Source organism: Phasianus colchicus, chromosome 1 (genome assembly GCF_987193195.1).
Source record: "Phasianus colchicus chromosome 1, bPhaCol1.hap1.1, whole genome shotgun sequence".
NCBI classification, from domain to species: domain Eukaryota; kingdom Metazoa; phylum Chordata; class Aves; order Galliformes; family Phasianidae; genus Phasianus; species Phasianus colchicus.
The window spans coordinates 60691584-60712551 of record NC_143436.1 but is presented as its reverse complement, the minus strand read 5'-3'; the positions used below and the strand labels follow the sequence as shown (position 1 = coordinate 60712551).

At 45.9% G+C, this 20968-nt stretch overlaps 1 protein-coding gene across 2 annotated transcripts in view; it reads left to right on the top strand.

Moving 5' to 3' along the window:
* Positions 1 to 20968, top strand: part of WASHC1 (WASH complex subunit 1) — a 40270-nt gene extending 19302 nt beyond the window's left edge. For both annotated transcript variants that reach the window (XM_031589848.2, XM_090144921.1), the window contains exons 3-11: positions 10193 to 10304; positions 10986 to 11132; positions 15267 to 15403; positions 16259 to 16394; positions 17216 to 17420; positions 17905 to 18069; positions 18388 to 18546; positions 19192 to 19260; positions 19837 to 20968. In XM_031589848.2, the coding sequence (XP_031445708.2) occupies positions 10193 to 10304; positions 10986 to 11132; positions 15267 to 15403; positions 16259 to 16394; positions 17216 to 17420; positions 17905 to 18069; positions 18388 to 18546; positions 19192 to 19260; positions 19837 to 19988 (1282 nt within the window). In that variant the 3' untranslated portion in view covers positions 19989 to 20968. The remainder of the gene's footprint in view (positions 1 to 10192; positions 10305 to 10985; positions 11133 to 15266; positions 15404 to 16258; positions 16395 to 17215; positions 17421 to 17904; positions 18070 to 18387; positions 18547 to 19191; positions 19261 to 19836) is intronic.

The following is a 20968-nucleotide window of genomic DNA, read 5'->3' as shown; positions in this document are numbered from 1 at the left end:
AGGTTGAGGGAACTGGGCTTCTTTATCTTGGAGAAGAGAAGGCTTTGGGGAGACCTCTTTGTAGCCTTCCAGTACCTGAAGGGAGCACATAAACAGGAGAGGGAACAGCTGTTTACATGGGTGGATAGTGATAGGACAAGGGGGAATGGTTTTAAACTGAGATAGGAGGTTTAGGTTAGATATTAGGAGGAAGTTTTTCCACACAGAGGGTGGTGACACACTGGAACAGGTTGCCCAAGGAGGCTGTGGATGCCCCATCCCTGGAGGCATTCAAGGCCAGGCTGGATGTGGCTCTGGGCAGCCTGGTCTGGTGGTTGGTGACCCTGCACATAGCAGGGGGTTGGAACTAGATGATCACTGTGGTCCTTTTCAACCCAGGCCATTCTGTGATTCTATGATGTGACAATTCTTCCCACTATTACCTCAAACTGTTACTGGCTGTAACTATTATTCCCCTCTGGAAATAACCAAGAAAGAGCAGATCTTAACAAGTTAGTGTGTGCTTTGCAGCAAAAAAAAAAAAATAATAATCTTTCCCTTTTTCCTTGTTTTGTAGCCTGCAGGTATGGCAGTATTGTCTGATTCTCCCACTCTTCCTGACACAATCGTCATGTTGTTCTTTTCTTATACAAAGTGATAGCTCTACCTTCTCAACCAGCTTCAGATGCCGGACTCTCACACATGTGTTGGAATCATTTTCTCTTCCTATGGATGAGTTTTGTCTATTCAGTCAGCCCTGAAGGAAGAGATGCAACCAAGTCACTTTGTTTTACAGGCATGACTTCCATCGGGGATCTAGTGTGGAGAAAACTGTCTGGAAAATAACACCAAGAGGCTTGAAATGTGTTTTACTGACTCCCACCTCTATAGATGGTAGCGTGTGCACTGTGGAGAGAGTTGGGGGAGGAAACAGGAGTGCCAAAGGTCTGTTCTTCACACTTGACTGGCGGATTAAATTCTCTTTCAGCAGTCCTTCTTTTTGACTAGCTGTGGTGCTGTCAGTGGCCTTTTTCAGAATGGGGTAGGTTAGAGTTTGGGTGTAAATGCAGCTGACAGTTGGGAACAGCACTTTTGGAGATAGCAGATCGATTTGCAGATGATAATAGAGGAGAAATAAGAACTTGTTAATGTAAATCCTCCAAATAATCAATTTATTGAGGGAATCTACTGTGCTCTGCCATTAGGGAGAGGAGAGGATGAAGGATTCAGAAGTAATGTGTGTTAAAGAGAAACCCCAGGAGGATAATGTAGTGTCTTCTGAGTTCAATGCCATTCTTAATTTATTCAAGAATATGATCCTTATTCTGGATTAATGCATATTTTAAAAGGCAAATACATGGTTTTATTTTACTTTAAGGAATTTAATTTTAGATCTACATCAAGGCTGAACATAAGAAAATGCTTGAGGGGCCTAAGAGGCATGACGGGACATTACTTGTAGAAAAGAAGGTAATGCTGTTGCACTTCAGCCTAGCGTTAGCGCAGCAATAATAGCTTCTCTGGTTATTAATTAAATGTATGTTGCATGCCAGTCATTTCAGTATGGCTTCAAACCCAACTAAAGATCTCTTGTTCTTTCTGTTGCTTTGTCCCAGTCACTAGATTTCTTTGGCTTCGCTTCAACAACAGTGCTTTTGAAAGTGGCATCTTGGATTTTTTTTGGTTCTAGACCAAACTCAGGACTTTTCTATGTTACTTTTTTGAGAGGCAGTTTGAGAAGCTAACTCCTGTTGGGTTACTGAGCACTAGGCGGGACTTTCTTTGTTCTTTGTAGCATATGGACAATTTAGGAAATGAAATAAATAACAAACCATTGCCAAAATCATACCTTTTATTATGCTTCATGCTTACTTTGTCAGCTGGGGATTAGGGGATTAGTTGCTGCTGAAAGTATTACTCTGTGAGAATATTTACTGTGTTAGTATTTTACAAATAGAGTAGACTAGCAGAATCTATGAATTTATGGTCCTGGAAGTTTTATGGTGAAGAAGGAGGATTACAAAGTATACTATAACGAATTTGTTCTGGTATTACTGCAAAAGCAATATTTCCATTCTTAATGACTGTTTGCAAGTCACCATTTAGGGAAGATGAATCTTTAAGGACACTGAGGAAAATGAAATCATGTGTCTAGAACTGTTCTCAAGGTGATACCTGATCACTGATATGCCACAGAGTGCTTCATTGAAATGATAGAGCAGCTGTCAAACAAAGCAGAGAGGTTCTGCTTTTCAATTCAGTTACAAAAAGCCCTCTGTCTAAGGCCCAAAGTTTTTTGGGGAAAAGTAACCAGAAATCTCTTAGAAGTACTTTAATCACTCAGGAAAGGTGTTGGATGAAAAACATGATAAAAAGTTACTCTTATTTTGTGAAGCACTTAGGCTCAAATTAGCTTGTCGATGGGCATATCGTGGAAGGTGCTTTTTGAGATTTAAGTGTGAATGCAATTGGTTATAGGAAAATGAAGAAGTAATATGAAACAGATCCTGTTTCTGAAGTGCAAATATTTTGAAATGAAAAGCATCATTGGCAATAAATAAGGAAATAAATGTTTTAAAAGAAAGAGACCCTTTTTGAAAGAGTGGGATCTGTTATGAGGAGAAGTTAGAATTGGAAGCATGGTTGAGAAAGGGAAAAGGTATAGTTAGCAGTGAGGTTTCTTAACTAGCAAAGACCTGGTAACTATTTCTGAGAAAGCAATTCTAACGTTGTTGGGCTTATTTTCTTTGTAAGACAATTTGGAGGGGAATCTTGTGAGTCAGCATTGGTTGTCACAGAATGGTGAGAAGTATCGTTGTTGAACAGAAGCAATGAGGGGCTATGGTCAGTCCATAACACCAGTCCATCAGTTCATAAGTCTCTGCTGCTCTGTCGTGGTCACTCTCCACCCCTGCTCCCCCACGGGCTGTCCTCTGACAGACCCAGGCTTCTCCTGCAGGTGCTCCCCATGGACTGCAGCTCCTTCAAGCCTCATCTGCTGCTGCACCATGGGCTCCTCTATGGCTGCACGTAGTGCCCATGGGCTGCAGGGGGACAGCCTGCTCCTTCGTGGGCATCTCCTCAGGCTACAGGGAGTGTCTGCTCTGCGCCTGGAGCACTTCTGCCTTCCTGCACTGCCCCCAGTGCCCACTGTTTCTCTCAAATTTCTGCACTCTTCTCCCATAGTTCCTGTTGTGCAGCAGATTTTCCCCTTCCTTAAATCTGCTGTCCCAGAGCACACCCAGCAGTGCTCATGTCTCAGGTCTAGCAGCAGTGGGTGCCTTTTGGGGCAGCTCTGATCTGACATGAGGCAGTGCTGGGCTGCTCGCAGAAGCCATCCTGCAGGCCCCTGCTACCAAAACCTTGCCAGGTAAGCCCAATACAACACCTTTACATCAGTGCAGCCCGTGTAGTAGAACCTGCAGGGATTTTTACTAAATCAGTTCTAATCATCGTTGCACAGCTGGATGTTGATTACCTTGGTCAGGAACACTGATTTGAAACTTATTCAAAAGATAGCTTAGGTGCTATCTGCAAAAGCTGGGAATAAAAAGGAACTTCTTGATCTTCTTCAGCCAGTTTGGGCTGGTGGCTCATGCATTTTTCTCTCACAACCCCACTTGGGAAAAGGCACGCATAAGATATTTAGATCTGGAGTGATCTGTTTTCTCTGACTACTGCTGACAGGAAAAGTGGAGTGAAATCCTGATTAAGAGTGAAGGGCATAATGAAATTGTTTGTGTAGAATCAGATACAGTGCAAAGGAGCTCCTTTGACACTCAATGATCCAGAAAAAGCTGAAAGCTACTGTTTACCACACAGTCACCTGGATTCCATGCTGAAGTTTCCTGTGATTCTGTGTGGTGATGCATAATTTCTGATCTGTGAGAACAGAAAAGATCTATGGCCATTCTAAAAAGGGAGTTTTAGTGAGAGAAAGAAGCAAAAGAAACCTAATGTTTGTGTGCATAGTTGATTAATTTAATATTACAAGGTGCCAAAACATCTTCTCAAGCTATTTGCCAAATATGATGTGTAACTTCAAGCAATGTGGAAACAAAATTCAGTGTTTTCCTTTTGACAGTCTCATAAAATTCTATCCAAACAAAAAGCAACCTTCCTTTCAGTAGTGATTTAAAAAAACACAAACCAAATCAACCAAAAAAAAAACAACAACAACAACAACAACAACACTTAAGGCTATTACTAAAAAGATTGAACTTCAGTGAGTAAACATTCATGAGAAATTTGCAGGGAGGAGTGAAGACTGTATAGCTAACAAACCAGTTACACTACTGAAAGCATCTTCTGCCTGGTATTTCAAGACAATTTCTGTAGCTGCCATCTGGAAAACAGCTCCATGGTGTTATTCAGTATTTGATCCCATAGAGCCAGTGGAGGACTTATAAGACTCCAGCAGAACTAGTAGAAGGAACCATTCTTTTTTCCTGATTCTTACTTCAGACAGTCCTTCCCAACAATTATCACTGTGAGGGTAGAACCTGTTGTGGTTATACATCCTAACATGTGGAAAAAGCAGTTTGACCAAAAAGCAGCTTGTGTAATTAAACTAACAGACCTACTTATGTGATTTACCTGCAAACGCAAATGTGATCTTTCAACTCAGTATGTATTTATTTTAAAGAAAAGAAAGGCTGTACACCTTGAGATCAGCCCAGGATGGGAGGCTGGAAGGTTAAGAACTTGTCTGTGGCCTTTAAGAAAAAGAGAAGGCTGTTCTGGAGAGGAGAACAGTGTTGCAGTGGAACGGGTGCTGCATTGACAGATCAAAATTTATAACAGTTTCCATTTCTGTGTAAACTTAATTTCCAGTGAATTAAGTTCTTGCTTCACCTTGTGAAGCTCCTTTTGGGTGAGAATATGACCTCTGAAGAGTGATGCAGAGTGGATCATGCTGAGGGTAACCTGACAACCTTCATCACCCTCCAGGCTGCAGAGCTGTTTGGCATTGTGGGAGTGGGGCAATATGCGAATGCTGGAACACCTGCAAATCAGGCTTAAGGAGCAATCAAAGTGTGATAAACATTAATTAGTATAATACCCAAACCCTTAATGGAGGAAGGAACATTGATTGCACTGTCTCACTTGGGATTTCTTTCTGCCAGAGACGATGTATGATGACAGCTTCTGATTACACTTACTCAGACATGAAATAAGACTTTAAAAACCGCTTAAATATGAAGGAGAGAGAAGAGCAGAAAGCAAACAAGTTGATCTTTCTTTGAGTGGCTGAATGTGTTTGGCTTTCTGTAAAAGCATCCATTTTTGCTTTTTGCCTTCCCAACTTTTGAGGTGAACTGACACTGTGAGCTGGCTTTGAACGCTTCCCTGGATTGCTGTAAACAGTAAACGTTTTAGTGGCTATTCTCTTGCCCTCTCAGTCTCAGTACTGCAGTGTTGCTGGCTGCTGGGTAGAGTCATTCTGTGGGAGTGGTGAGAGGGGAACTCCAGCTTCTCACAGTCCGTTTCTGGCTGTGCTGGTTGTTGCAGTAAGGCTGTTTGTAAAGAATGCTCTAGTGCATTATAAAACATGATTCTTTGTTAGCCAGCCAGGATGCACTAAGGTATTCTAGCCTAGCTTTCTTGGCTTGCTTAGGCCTTAGTGGACTCTGCACCCAAGCCCTTAGTGATGGGTACTAGGGTGATATTAATCACTGTAGCAACCTGAGGAGAGGTGGCCTTCTTCCAAAGAGATTCTTACACAAATTGGAAGTTACAGTTACTCTTTGCCACAGCATACCATAGTAGTAGAAGAGAATGATGACATAGTTTCTGGGACCCAGGGAAAAGTGGGCTCTCCAGCATGAATGGAAAGATGGATACCTGGTGTCTGAGCACCACCTTGCTCTGCTTTCATCATGGAACAATGTATTCCTTTCCCTGGGCTGCACATGGTCTCTCCTCCTTTGCCAGCCTTTTGGAAGCCCATTGAACCTTTTCCTAGAGGTCTGATGGTATATCATTGGTCAGCTGTGGTACCCTGCTGGTTTTATTACCAGTAATTTGGATACGTGGCAGCCAACAGTGTTATTCTTCACCGTTACCCTGTTTCAGCACCAGGCTTCTTGTAGAGTCTGGGGATGTACTAAGTTTCAAGAACCATAAATGCTGTCCCTTGTGATTCACACCTCCTGCACTAAGGGAGGAATTTAATAAAGCCACTCTTTGTTAGGGGGGAGAAAAAAAAAAAAAAAAAGCAGCTTGACTTCTAGGCAAAAAGCCAGGGGTTTATAGAACAAATTTACAGTGTGTACCTAGAGGTTTAGAATAACAATGCCAAGCATCTCCCTGCTATCTCTCAGGACTGGAGCCCGGGCTGGGAGGAGACCAGAAGTCTGACTTGCTGTGGTGTGAACAGACCTCATTTAAGAAAAAAAGAGTTATTTAATACTTTGGATGCCTTATCCTCCTGTGCAACTTCGTTTCTCATTCTGCTCTGTAATGTTCTTTCTCCTTGGTTGATCACTTACTTTTGTACTTCAGACATGAAATTGAAGTTCTTTGGTATTCCAGAGAGGTTTGCTCCCAGGCTCTGCTGGCTCACCTTTCTCATTCACCTTGATGTGGAGTTCGCCTCTTCTCTCTCCTGTGTCCCAAGTTTTGTCGTCCCTGTCACTTTTGGGTGATGTGTGTGCTGAACGTGGACAGCAAAGGGCCTCCTTCTGCTGTGATACTTCCCTCCAGCTCAGTTCTGTCTTTCCTCAAGCTGCTTTGTTCAGTCACCTTTCTGGTAACCTGTCAGCCTACCTTCAAACCTGCTCTGATTTTAATTTTTTTTTTTTTTTTTTTTTTTCTGATGCTGTCTGATCCCAAGCAAATATAGATGATAAAAATCTCAATTTTAACTTGGCACTTTGGAGTGCTTGGAGACTAAGAGGGAATATGTGGTTATTACCACAGCAGGTAATTGACAGGAAGCATCATGTGTCTTTCATGCCAAATCCCAAATGCTTCGTGTCTTTTTCCCGTGGGAGTAAGAGAATAATAATCTTTCCCCTCTGAGCAGGCACAGATGAAGCAGAGGAGATTTCTCTGTAGCTGCCTGAATATGAGGATTATCAGAGAAGTTATAAGGAGATAATAGGAAATGATAAACTCCATGGCTGCAGATGGACTAGAAGATGCACAGCCTGTCAGGGCAGCAGTGAGGAGAGGGGGAGGATATTCCTGAGAACTGCTGTGAGTGCTTAGAGGGAGTCATCTCTAAAATGGGGAAGAACATGATGCAGCAAGGTCAGGCTTTAGGAGAAGGGAGCCCTCAGCTGAAGGTGAGGGGTGCGTGGGGATTGACAGTATAAAGATTTTAGAGGGATGGAGGATGTGAAAGCTTGAGTCAAAGCAGCTGAAAGATTGGCTTTAATATCTGCATAGATAAAAATAAAAGTCTCTGTGGATTAAGAGATAATCCACTAGATAGATTTAATCTGCCACATGTATTACTTCCCCAAAGAAAAGCACTGGGACGGGAAGGTTGGCTTGGCTCTGTGCCTGGGTTTTGAAGGCAGGTGAATATATTCTTTCTCCTTTTCCCTTGTCCCCAATGCAGAGGAGGGCTGTCCCTGTGCACCTCCTGCTTCTCTGCAGCTCTGAAGTCGCATTGAATCTAACTACAGGAGCTCCTGAAGCAGAAAAGAGTACTGAGAGCAAAGTAACATAGCAGTGACTAATAAGATGGGCACAGGGTAGCTTCAGATGGTGGTGGTGTTCTCAGCTGCCTGGAAACAGGATTCTAAGGGGCAGTGACAAACCATTTTATTAACATTCACCCTTCTTGTCCATCCTGCCGTTGCCTTTCATATGAACAGCACTTGGTAACTCAGTCCTTCCTAAATGGAGACTGAAGTCCAAATACAGCCCTGCTTCAAAGGCTTTGCCCTGTAAATCCTTGGGTACACAGCCCTCCAGCCCTTCATGTTTCTTGTCTTTTCAAACACCACTTTGACTGTAACCTGAACTGTGCACACGTAACAGTCATACATTCCTAGAAACCTGTGCATGTGATGGAATTTCATGGATTAGTTGGATTGAGAGTGTTTAATCATTTTGTGGTGGTTACCTTGGTCAGCAAGAAATAAAGCAATTCTGGTGTGTATTCCTTCTGTGTTGTATTCTATGAAGGTGAATCTCGGGTGAAGGTTTTTGGCAGGTGTACTAATGTCAGACTGGCAAATCCTAGAGCAGAGATCGTAGGAGAAATCACAGATCACAGGGTGCTTCTGGGAGCAGCCAAAGTGATTTGAAACACCTGAGCTGGCACTGGGCAGCTTCCCTTGTTTGTGCAGGGAGCAGGCAGTCTGGCTGACAGTGCCATTCTATGGCTGACTGCAGTCACTCTTAATTAAACACTCTGGGTTTAGAAGGGAAGGATGAAGCTGTAGTTGAGTTCCTTGGGAAGGGAAAGGAAGAGGTGATACCTGGGGAAGGAGTGGCAGGGCAGGTAGTGAGAGAAGAAATTGCCTCCTCATTTGGCCTACTTGCATTCTGGAGTAATAGAGTGGAGAATGGGTACTGGTTTTCAGGACTGAGCTTTCATGAGTATTTGCTTAATGTTTCCTTTTGAAAGAGAAAGGTATACCTTGTTGACCCCTGAGACCTGGGTCTGGGAGTTAGCAGAGTGCTGACTAAAAGTGTTTGACATTTTCTCTTTACTTTGAGCTTGGAGGAGGCTTTGCTAAGTTCTTTTAGGACAGAGGTCTACTCACAGGTGAGAGGGAAAATTACATCATTGATATGAGGGAGAGAGGCGAGGCAAAGCAGAAATAAATAACCAATTTTTTTCATCTTTGGAGGAAGTAAAAATAGGCAGGTGCTGGGAATGAGGTCAATCAATACGATTATGAAACGTGCAAAAGAAGCAAACTGTGAGGTGGGAAAATTGGCTGGAAAGAACAGTTAGAAAAGATTTAGGTCCTTGGGAAGCGTCTCATGCTTTAACAAAACAAGGCAATGGGACAGCCCTGTGACACATGGAATTTGCTGCAGACAGGTGCTAGGAAATGCAGGCTGAAAGGAACAACATAAGCTACTCTGAGAACTATCAAGTATATAAACGATGTGGACTTCCTCCACTGAGACGGCAGGAGGGTGTGGGAAGGAAACCATGAACAGATTTGCATTTAGTGTTGGTACAAAATACAAGCTGTTAGGCTGTATTTAAAGTAAAAGGATGGAGAAGTGGAGGATGCTACTGAGAAGCGGGATCTCGTGAGGTTCAGTTTTGCTCATCTCCCGCTCCAAAAAGAGTAGAATAGGCTGTGTGCTCTCCTGCCCTGTGCACAAGAAAGGGTTTTCAGGACTTCAGAAAGAGGGGTGCATGGTTATAAGCAAGCAGAAACACTTAAAGCTGGCTAGAGAAAGAAATGGGGGTCTTTCAGAATGAAAGAAGGTGAGCTGGCTGCTCATACTTTTGTTTTTTCTGTAGCTGCAGCCAGCAGGAGCCTTTAGTGGAGTCCATTTTTGTACTGAGAGAGTGCATTGCACCACGTGAAAATACTTGAAAAGACAGCTTTGGTAGAGTTGGAAAGTGCTAATGTCACCTTTGTTACTGAAAGGAATTATACAGACAGAACGAAAAAAAGAGCATAGGAGTTCTCTGCTTACATGCAAAGGGGAACTTGGGGGTGGAATTTAAAGATAAGACTGAGATTGATTTTTCCAGGAACAAAATGATCTGCTGGAACTCGTTGCTACAAAACAATGCTGAAATGAAGTACTATGTCTCCTGAAAGATTGTGTGGTCACAAAAATATTCTGTGCTGGTTTTGCTAAAGGGATGAAGTTTCAGAATAATTGTTAGCATTTGAGCTTGAAGTGGGGCTGCACCTCGTAGTTATGCACAGAGGAGGAGTGTCTCTTCTGAGAAGGTTGTTGTCTGTTGATAACTGACTGTGGCTTTCTTATTAGGTGTATCTGCAATAAGGCATGGGGTTTTCTGCAGTCAGTTCTTCATCTGACTGTGCTGTGTGAGGAGAATGTTGCACAGAAAGTCACAGACTTGTCTTGTTTTGTGTTGGAGCACATGAGAAACTCTTAATGGGACCAAGACAAGAGTATCTGACCCAAGAGTATCTCGCCTTGTGAAACAACCCAGATCACTGAGATTCATATCCTTCCCCTTGGTGTGGCCATTGGCTCTTGCCAAAAAATCTCTGGCTTTGGATTCTTATCCTTAAGCAATGTCCTTGTTCCTTAGGATCTCTCAGCGGGTGGAAACCAGCCGGGCACAGCTTCAGGCAATCAGTGAGAGAGTCACGCTCGCACAAGCAAAGATTGAGAAGATCAAGGGCAGCAAGAAGGCTATTAAGGTAGTGACTCCAATGAAGGCTGTATGGCCTCCCTCCTTCTTTCCACCTTCTATCTTTACCCCTGAAGCAAGCTCTGCAGAAAAACAGATGCTACCCATCCACTTCTCTGTGCATTGCTGCTGAGCAGGAGTTATGATGAGAATCCCCCTTCTGACAAGGCCAGTTAATGATTCTTAAACCCATGGACTACGCAGCTCCTGGCCATACAAGGCCTATATACGTTGTTGCCTTAGCTACTACCTTTGAAATAAAACAGCTTTGTGTTTCACTATGCCCAACACCCTCTCATTTCATGTTCTTACAATCATGCATTGAATAGAAGCTGCTGATAGAGAGCCTCCCCTCCAGTTTATCTGTGTGAGCTGTATAAAACTGGTGGAAGTCTTTCTTTTACCGTTCCTGCTGTATTTAATACAATTTTTCCAGCTCCCTTCCTGCACTTCGGAAGCCTTTCTGCCTCCTGTTTCTTACAGAGAGAGGGAATTTTTGGCACTTCAACTTTCAAAATTGATGGCCCTCATGGTGGTTTCTGTAGAAATAGACCTTAGGAGCCTGTTAACTCCAACGCTCTCCATTCCCACAGGCAGCACAGATCATGCGCCTTAATCTACTCCACGTGTTTCTGCAGCAGAAGATTGCTTAGTTGCTGGGATTTTGAAATCCCTCCTTGTCTCTCCTCAGGTATTTTCCAGTGCCAAGTATCCTGCCCCTGAACGGCTGCAGGAGTACTGTTCAATTTTTGCTGGTGCAGAAGACCCAGCTAAACAGAAATGGCCAAGACACAAGATCCAGAGCAAGCACCGAATGCTGGATGAAAAATCCTTGCAGGTAAGGAGGAGGAAAGACTGTGAGATGAACAAGAAAAGAGAAGTCTCCTTGATGAAGTACACCAGAGTTTCAGGTATAGGTGGGGACCTGAACAGCTGTTGTCTGCAGCAGGTAGTGTTGAGGGAGGTGGTGTTGTTGATTTCCTTCCTTGTTTGTGTACTGAGTGACGGGGCGATGCTTCTTAGGATGGTCTGAGAAGTGATAGGTTTGATGTGAAGGAACACTCCAACAGTTTGTGTCAAAGTCTCCTTGCCTGGACTGGAAAAAAGAGAGGACAAGTTGGTATCTGTAAAGGTTACTGCATGTGTGCTGTGCCAGGAGTAGCAGATGTGCTCTTTCTGGCAGGTCAGGGTTCAAACTGTCAGCTTCCTTGCTCTCTTCGCCTTAAGAGACTTGCTTCCACATCTTTGTATGCCTTGGCCCAAAAATAAACCTGCCACTGAATGTTTTATCACACTAAACCTTCCTGAGTTTTAATGGAGTTGAGGTCTCTGTACAGTGAGGTAGTTATGAATATTTCAGCCAGATCGGGAAATGGAGTTGCTGGCCAAATGGACAGCTGGCACACTTGAGCAGGGTTTGTACATCCTTCAAGGCCTGGCAGTAGCCCAGGGCACAGCTGCATGGGACCTGTTGTCGGCCAGCTGGGGCAAGCCAACTTCTGTTGTGCTGGCTATCTGATGGCCCCATCCCATCAGACAGCCTGCAGGGAGCAGAGGTACACAGGCATCAGCAAGGGAGGGGTGCTGATGTACAGCCCCTCACACAGGGAGGTGACTGAAAAGACAATCAACTGGTAGAGGCAACGTCCCACAAAGAGCAGATGGCGTGCCCATTCGACTTGCCTGCTGGTAAGCTCTGCATGCTCTTCTTTGCAGCCTATGTCACTCACCTGCAGTGCCACCCTTCCCCCCGCTCAGGCAGTCTCTGTTCCACTGCAGAGTTCTGCTCTCCATGATCAAGGCTGCCATCACCACAGGGACTTTTGCAGACCCCATTGGGTGTTTGTGCTTCTTCCCTCCTCCTGTGACTCAGTTCTCCCTTTGGACTATTTCTTTTTTGGAAGGGCCTCCGGCTTTGTCAACCAAAACTCTTTTGTGGGGTAGGACAGTGCTGTGCTGACAACTGGCTTATGAAAGATAGAAGGACCTGCAGGAGTGGCAGCTGCTGTGCAGCGGGGCTCAGTGTGGTCCGAACACCATCCAGGGGGACAGGGCCTTCTTATCCACAGCTGAGCATGAGCCTGATGTGCCTTGCAGTAATGAAATGTGACAGAGAAAAGTCTAATGTTTGCATTTATACCCTCCTCAATTATTCAGGGCTTTCAGCAGAGGCTCACTGCCTGTTTTCACTTCTAATGAGGGCCTCTTTGCTGGGAGCAGTCACAGTGGCCTTTGCTAACTTCACACACACGCACACACACTCACACCCTGCCAGGAAAGCAAGCTCTGCTCCTGTCATTTTGAGGGTAAGTAATGGCAGCCTGTGCTGAGTGCTTAGGGTTTGTGCTCTGGGGCAAAAGCATTTGAGTTAGAACTGTATGTCGTTCTGCAATTTTATTTTAAAAATGCTTCCCTTCTGGGAAATTCTCTTTTGCCCTCCATTCCACAAGCAAATGAAGACTCAGCTGGTGAGAGGACAGAGGCATAGGTTGGTAACATAAGTGCTGACAGATAAGAACACTGGAGATGGGGTCCTTGTGTTAAGCCTTGCACTTGCTTTGCACATGGCTGTGTTAGCAGCTAGGCACCGTTAAATGTGATCTGGCTGCAGGCTTTTAGGGCTTCTGAGGTGCTGGGCACTGCCTTTGTGTGTGGGATGTCAGCTGAGTGCTGAGGTACCCTTCCAGATGCTGGAAATCAGGGTTTTCCACTGGACTGTGGGAAACATGGTCCATCTGGGCCGGGGAGAGGTCTGAGTGAAAGTTGCAGGCTACTGGAGATACCTCATTAGACTTCAGCAGTGTCAGTAACCTGAGCTGCCCTGTGAGCTCTGCAGAGTCCACCATAAGTGGAGGCAGGCACTTCCTAACCTTTAACTGCATTTCCAGCTAGCTTCCATTAGCATGAGAGAGAAGGGGGTTTCGGATGCATCACCCCAATTCCCATCATAAGATTGCGTGTTAATTAAACCTAAGAACCAGTCTGACTTATATATTGTTAATCATAGGCTCTTAGGGAGAAAAGTGTCTGGAAGTGCGCCACACATGATCCTGCTAGGTGCCAAATCACCACGTTCAGGTGTTGAAGCATTCAAGCACACTCCACGACTTCAGTGTGTTGAGGCTGCTGAACCTTTGGCTTATGGTCTTCCTGTCACTTTAAGAAAACTCATTCTTAAATGATGCGTCAACTTGAAGAGTTCACAGTTGCAGGATATTATTGATGACAGGTACCTATTCTAAATATCAAAACAGATCTAGATATTTTAAGGCTTGCACTTTAGTGGCATTTAAATTAAAAGGATTTACATTTCAGAGTAATACACTTGGTGCTTTTATAACTGCCTTAGATTAGACTTATAAGTAAACGTAGGTAATGGTTGGTTTCTCGCTCCACCCTTAAAGTGATACACAGCCTTCCAGTGCTAATTGAAATCTACAAAGAGAGAAGTAAAAAAAATATATATTTGACTCGAGGGCTAAGTGTGTGTGAACAGTCTGCAGAAACGTCAGTACTCCCTCATGCTTAAAAAATTAAACGCTGCAAAATGAATATTAATGATCAAAAAGAACCTTTATTTCTGAATCTCTGATTCTAGAGTCTCTAAATAACAATTTACTCATGTATTTTTGCCTATTTGCTGCTGCAGAAATGCAAGGTGTTTATTTCAGTGTATTTTTTACAAGTTGGAATCTGTTATTTGGAGGAAACAAAAATCAAAACCTCCCAGCCTTTTCCCACAGCATTTGTAGACTCAGAGCACCATACATGTAGTGGATTTGCTGAGCTGTGACTAAGCCATTTCCCAGTATTTCTGACTACCCAATTCAAACCTGAAATTTCCATCAGTGGAAATTGCTTATGTTGCTGAGCTGCAGTCTTAAAACTGAACCAGCAATGGTCTCCAATTCCCCCCTGCAAGTACAAAGTACATCTGGTGATGCTGGAAATAGTGAGGCAGTAGAAAGCTGTGGGCAGCACTGGGAGCTGTATCAGCATGTAGCCGTGAAGCTGCTGCTTGTCCCAGTTTGACTGAAGAAAGAGTTGTGAAGGTGCTGAGGAGGGATATGGGGAGGGGTCTAGGATGAGAGTTTGCTGTTTCATAGGCTTTCTCTGGGTTCAGGGACAAATTCCTTTTCTCTCTGTAGTGCTGTGCATGCAGCAGTGTGTTGTGGTCACTGAACATCATCCCCCCAGAGCATCTGGCAGTGGATGCTGTCATGCTAGCTGAAACGCTGGTCTGATCTGGGATGGCAATTCCTGTGCTCTATAAAAGTCAAGCAGTTCAGATGCAATAAGTTCTTTTCTAAAGGGAGTTCTATATATTATGCATGAAGTTTTAGAATCAAGAGAGAGGAGATTTCAGTTCATTAGTGTTGAAAACTCCTGCAAATCCCTCAGGCTTTGCAAAACCATCTGGCACGTTCCACCCTGCACACTCCTTTCTGCCTGATCTCTTGCCTAGTGAAGGCATGCAATTTTTCCCTAACCTTCCTTTGCCTTCTCTGCATACCCCACCAGTGGGATCACCTCTCCTAAAACATCAGATGAGGGCAGAAGAGGGGAGGTAACAGAGATGTTTGGGGGTTTTGCTTGCATGAAAATGTCTGGTATCTCCCAGCTGGAGACACTATAGCAAATGCCTAGTTCAGATAGAGATGCTAAATCCCTCCCTCTGGTTATAAGAACCCAAATGGCTGTTTTATTTTGATGGATTCTTGCCACTGAAACACCAACAGCATAACCCATCTGTGGCACCAAAAACATATTCCGTGGGCCTGAACAGATGAGATTCATCACCTGGGGTTGCAGTGTTGTCCATGTACTTTCTTGGTCAAAGGGAGATAGAGACGGAGAAGTAGGATTCCCAGACTTGGTAGTAGAAACAGCAGTGTGGGTTTTGGTGGCTGGGGAGAGCTGTCCCACTGGCTTTTTTTTAGTGTTTTGCTACCCATTATCTGACTTCTTGCAGGAGAAGCTCAAGTACTTCCCTGTGTGTGTGAACACCAAAATTCACCAGGAAGATGATGCAGAAGAAGGTCTTGGCAGCCTCCCAAGGAACATCAGCTCCCTCAGCTCCCTGCTGCTCTTCAACACCACGGAGAACCTGTGAGTTGGCTCAGGACCGTGCTGGCCACCTGTCTCTGCTTGATCTCAGAGGAGCTATCCCTGCCCCAGGGCAGCTGTGCTGCTTGCTTTCCTAGGGATCTTGCTTAGCAGACTCCTGATGGGACAGGTTTTGGTAGCTCCCAGCTAGCAACCCTTTCTCACTCACTCTGACCTGTGGGTGGAATCCTCCACTCACCTGCTTTCAACTCAGCTTAACACTTCCTTATTTTTTTCTGTCTTCCTCCTGTAAGTTTTCACCAGCCTTGAGAGCTGCTGTCACTTGTCCTCTGCCCCACTTGCCTGATTAGGTACTGCTCTTTCTCCTGATGGCTCCTCACAGCAACACTTAACCACTGTCACTGCTTTAATATCTCCATTGCCACACACACTGCACTGCACTTCCTTTTCCCATCAAACTTCGCCTCATGCTTCTTCTGCCTACACTGAAGATCTTCTTTAAGTCCTAGTTGAGCTTTCAGCTGCTGGACCTCTTCTTTCTTCCCAAGTCACTGATTATTTCCCCTCTTTTTCTTTCCTCCTTTCCCTTGATTAATAAGGCATCTGGAGAGACTGTTGTCTTGCTGAAGGTTTTGAGGCCAGAAAGTGGGAGGTGAGCCAGGTAATGGTGGCAGCATGGTGGGGCTTTGCTGCAGGATGAAGGCATGTGCTGGAAGGGTGGAGAACAACTAGGCTCCACTGGTTGTGGAGGAGTGAGGCAGGAAAAAGGGCTAAAAGGAGATTGAAGGAGGGCCCAGCATGTTCCACCTGCTTGAGCGAGTTGGGAGCTCTCCTTCAAGTCCCTCCTGAGTAACACTGTTGAGGTGGCCTCGCTGAAATGCTTGCCTTCTGCTCTAGATACAAGAAGTATGTTTTCCTGGATCCACTAGCTGGAGCAGTGACCAAAACCCACGTGGCCCTGGAAACAGAGACAGAAGAAAAGCTCTTTGATGCTCCTCTCTCCATCACTGAAAGGGGACAGCTGGACCGGCAGGTGAGATGTAGCTGAGGGGATGCAGTTGCTTCCCAGTCAAGAGTATGTACCTAGCTTTCTGAGAGGAGGAGAAAGCTTTTGTAGGCTGGAGAACAGTAGAGGAATGCCCCCATATGGCTGCAGGGTAACTTGCTTATCAGAAAGACCTTGCCTATTTTTGTGCCTGCAGTCCTGATTTGGGCTTAATGGATGAGATGAAGCCCTCAAATTTGGCAGGTATCTCTCCTCAGTCATTTGCTGGATGGTGTGAGAAGTGTCACGTAACATGATTCACCTTGCTGCTAGACCTCAAAGTTATAGAGAGTTTGAAGTCACTTGATCATTTATCTCCCTTGTGCTAACTCCTGTAGAGGAGTGTGAGGTGCCATGGCTGGAAGGTGCCTGGGAGAAGGCTCATGCCCCATTGTTCCTGCTGGACAGGGCCACTTGCTAATGAAAATGAAAAGGCCAACCAGCCTGAACAAAGGGGCATGGTGCTTGGTGTGGACATGAGGCAGGCAGGGCACCAGTCTATGGTGCCTCCACATGACTGACCTTGTAACAAACACCCTGTAGTGGCTGTACCTAGGGCTTTATTGGTGTATGGTTGAATGTGTGGTTTGAGGCTGGAGAAAGGCTGAGAGCTTGTCAGGTCAGACTGGATAAGAAAGCATTGTGTTTAGCAAACAAGAGTACAGAGTTGTGTGGACAGCTGAGGGCCAGCACTGTAGCAAGGCCCAGCCTTGACTGCCACCCAGGCTGTTCTCTGCAATGCCCCCGCTTTCTGCAAGGGAAAACGAGTACCTTCACTGCACTGTCTTTCTATTTTGTGTTTCCTTTAGGTAGCTGAAAATTACTTCTACGTGCCAGATCTGGGCCAGGTCCCTGAGATCGATGTGCCATCCTACCTGCCAGACCTACCTGGCATTGCTGCAGATCTCATGTACAGCGCTGACCTGGGCCCTGGCATTGCACCATCTGCTCCAAGCAGTGCTATTCCAGAGCTACCCACTTTCAGCACTGAGTCAGTGGAGCCTTCACAAGCAGGTATTTTCAATCACCATTACCAGGAAAGACCCTGTGAAGGATGAAGTGGCGAGGGGTTCTCTGAAAGAAAGTGGAGACAAGGCAGTAACCCCCTTAGTGGAGAGGTCAGAAGGGTGCATTTGGATCTGAATCAAAGCTGCAGCCTGCTCAAGTGCTGGCCAGACTCCGGGCCCTTCGCCTCAGGTGACTGCAGGGGCAAAAGAGCAGTGTGCAGGGAGGGACTGGCCTCAGGTCAGCAAGGTAGGAATCCTTTGGGTGAGCTGGACAGGCCCAGTGGAATGGAGCTGGGGAACAGAGTGAATCACAGCCCTTGCCTTGGTCATATCTGCTGCAAGGGATACTGCACAGGGTGAAAGCTCTGTGATGCATGGTGCATGCTGAAGGACTTGTATCAGTTGCTGCTGAGGCATGGAACACCCTCAGCTGAAGCTCTGAGATTGATGTCTTCTGAAACTGTTCAGATGCAACTTCTTTCATCTTTCAGACCTTCAGGATCCTGGGCTCTTGCCACCTCCCCCACCACCTCCTCCCCCACCTCCTCCTGTTACACCAACTATTGTGCCTCCCCCACCACCCCTGCCACAGCCTACAGCCCCCTCTGAACCAGCACGGACAGCAAGTGAGGACAGCAGCAAGACTATGCCTGCAGGTAAGGCTGCACACCTCCATCTGCTTCACCAGCAGAATCTAACTCAACTCCCTAGCTTCAGCTCATGCCCTCAGTGCACTTCTAGAATGGCCTCTTGGCAGAGGAAGGAAGCTGCTCCTGCCTGCCTGTGGGGCTGCAGGCCTTCAGTTTCATCCTGGCAGGCCTCTTGCTGGTTGAGCTGAGTGTGAACCTGTGATTGAAAGTGTCTGTGTCAGTCCCAAAAAGAAGATGGGAGGACATCAGCAGCACTTTCTATGGGGATTCAGGTGGGCTTGCAGCTGTACTTGGGGCTGATGCATGTCCTTCTTTTCCCTGCAGCTTCAGTCCAGGGAGCCCCAAAGGAGGTGCTGAACCCCTCAACTGGGCGTGCCAGTCTCCTGGAGTCCATTCGCCAGGCTGGGGGCATTGGGAAGGCCAACCTCCGCAGCGTCAAGGAGAGGAAGCTGGAGAAGAAGAAGCAAAAGGAACAAGAACAAGGTGCTGAGGCTCTTATACAAATCTGGTCTTCCTTTCTCTCTGCCTCGGGTTGGGGAGGTGTAGGTCTGGTGGGAGACTGGCATCCAGGAGCACAAGGACTACACAAAACAGAGAGATGTTCTCTCCTTACAGGTTGGCATAAGGTCTCAGTATTTCCATTTAGACAGTGCTCTGTGGACTCTGTACACTCCATCTGCCAGGCAAGCATGAATGTCCTTGGTGGACACCCACTCTGTTTTAGGACATCCTTTGAAGTTCACTGGTGCTACATGAGGGGCAGTCAAAGGAATCCCTGGAGCCAAAAGAGACAGAGTTGAGCTGATTTGAACACATTGATTTGGATGGCTGCTGAGGGTATTGAAACAGTTGATTTGGCAGAATGGGACTGCAGATGCCCAAGCCTTCTTGTTTCTGGAGCAATTCCACACTTAAATTGCCCCAGAGAATGTTGTTACGCCACAGCATCTGGCTTCCTGATGTGAAACTGGACTGTATTGGGAAGGGAGGATACGGATGTGATATGAGGCTGAAGACTATATTATTTTTCCTTACTCTGAAAAGACTATTCCAAGAAAATGTGTTTACCTTACTGATAGGCTCAGACTGACTCTTCTCATGACTGTTGGGTATTTTGCTCTGTTTCAGTGAGAGCTACAGGACAAGGTGGAGATCTGATGTCAGACCTCTTCAACAAGCTGGTGCTGAGGCGCAAAGGTACTGTCACACAGAGTGGGTTGCTCCATTCCTCTAGGAAGGAGATAGAGCTTTTTCAGGCACCTCAGTTGTCAGCCACAGCCCTAGAACCAGGGGCAGGCCCCTTCTTAGGTCTGTGTGCCACGACACGGCTGGGATTGCATTTACAGAGGGATATCTGGGGAACCTCCCATTTCATGATCAGCTGGAGACACCAGAGGGAGATTGTGTGCCCAAGGCAGATAATGGGCTCTGAAAACTGCCAGGGAGGGGCTCTGCAGGGTGAGGGTGAGACAGCAGTATTCGTTAGAATCTCATCAGTGCCAGGTGAGCCGGTCTCCTTGCTCACCCTCAGAGCATCTGTGTTGCCCACAGAGGGCAGGGGAGGGCATGGACCTGCTCAGGTGGAACTTTGCTGAAACAAGCCCTTCTGGGGAGCTGTGGTGCCGTTTAAGCACATCTGCAGTTCTGCTTGATTGGGTCAGCTGGCTGCTGAAGGCACAGTGTCATAAGGCATGTGTTCCACCTCACCTTCACTAAGCTTCGTGTTCTCTAGGCACCACGTGCCACTCACTGGAGCTTTTCCTTCCCTCCCAGGTATTTCAGGGAAAGGGCCGGGAGCCTCAGGAAATCCCGATGCTCCTGGCAGTCCTGCTGGTGCCTTTGCTCGTATATCAGACTCGATACCACCCCTCCCACCCCCACAGCAGCCCACGGGTGAAGAGGATGAGGATGATTGGGAGTCATAGATGGTAGCAGTTGTGCATCAGCATGAATCCCAGGACTCTTGAACTATGCACCTTTGAGTCACCAGTCTGGAAGGATCTACAGAAGGTGGGCTCTGGCATGGGAGGGCATTCTGTCATTTCTTCTGGAAGAGGAGCAGCAGGAATTAACCACAACCAAATTGTTACCAGTGAGGGTTTTTCTGCTGCTGTCTGCTGGTCTCCACCCCAAATACTACAATCCAGCTCAAATCCTGCTGCAGCTCACAATGACTCAATAAATACTGCCTTAGCTGGAGGGTAGTAGGGCAGCTTGCACTCAGAGGATCAGAACAAGTATTGTTCCTGATTTAAAGGGCCCTTGGTCTTGCCTAATGTGACTGGTGATGACTGCAGGAACATTCCTGGCAAACAGTCCTTGCCTCATTTGTCTCTGCTGTGTGCTTGCTGAAACTCATGTTTGTTTAGATGTTCCAAGTTCTGAGTCCTTGACAATGAAGCTGGATAGTGGTGAGTGAATGAAAGTGGGAGAGTCTGTCTGACTCTTCATGGAAAAGTCTAATTACTGGTGCCTCTGTACTTGATGGTTTCTTTCTATCCCTGCCTTATGACAATTCTTTGGCTGTTGCTTTCTGAAAAATTGCAATAAAGCTCAAGGAAGGAGGTCCTTGCAGCCTTCACTCTGGTAAAGGAGGGAAACGTGCTCAATAAAGGGTAGCTTAAGGGAAAGCCCATCTGTCTACTCTCAGCTCAAACTGGTGCTAACCTTACACCACCACCCACAGGGCAGTAGGGCACCAGCTGTCTACAAGCCCCCTACTCCAGCTGCTGATTTCAGTGAGTTTCAGGCAGAGCTTAGCCAGAGTGGGAGTTCTGTGCTCACAGAAGGGGCAGGGGACTCGGAAGAGAAGTTTGTCAAAAGCAGCTGTGTTTTCCCCTGTGTGGCCAATTTACATACAGGGAGCAGGTACCAGTTCCATGTCTAAATTTAAATGCTTTCTTCA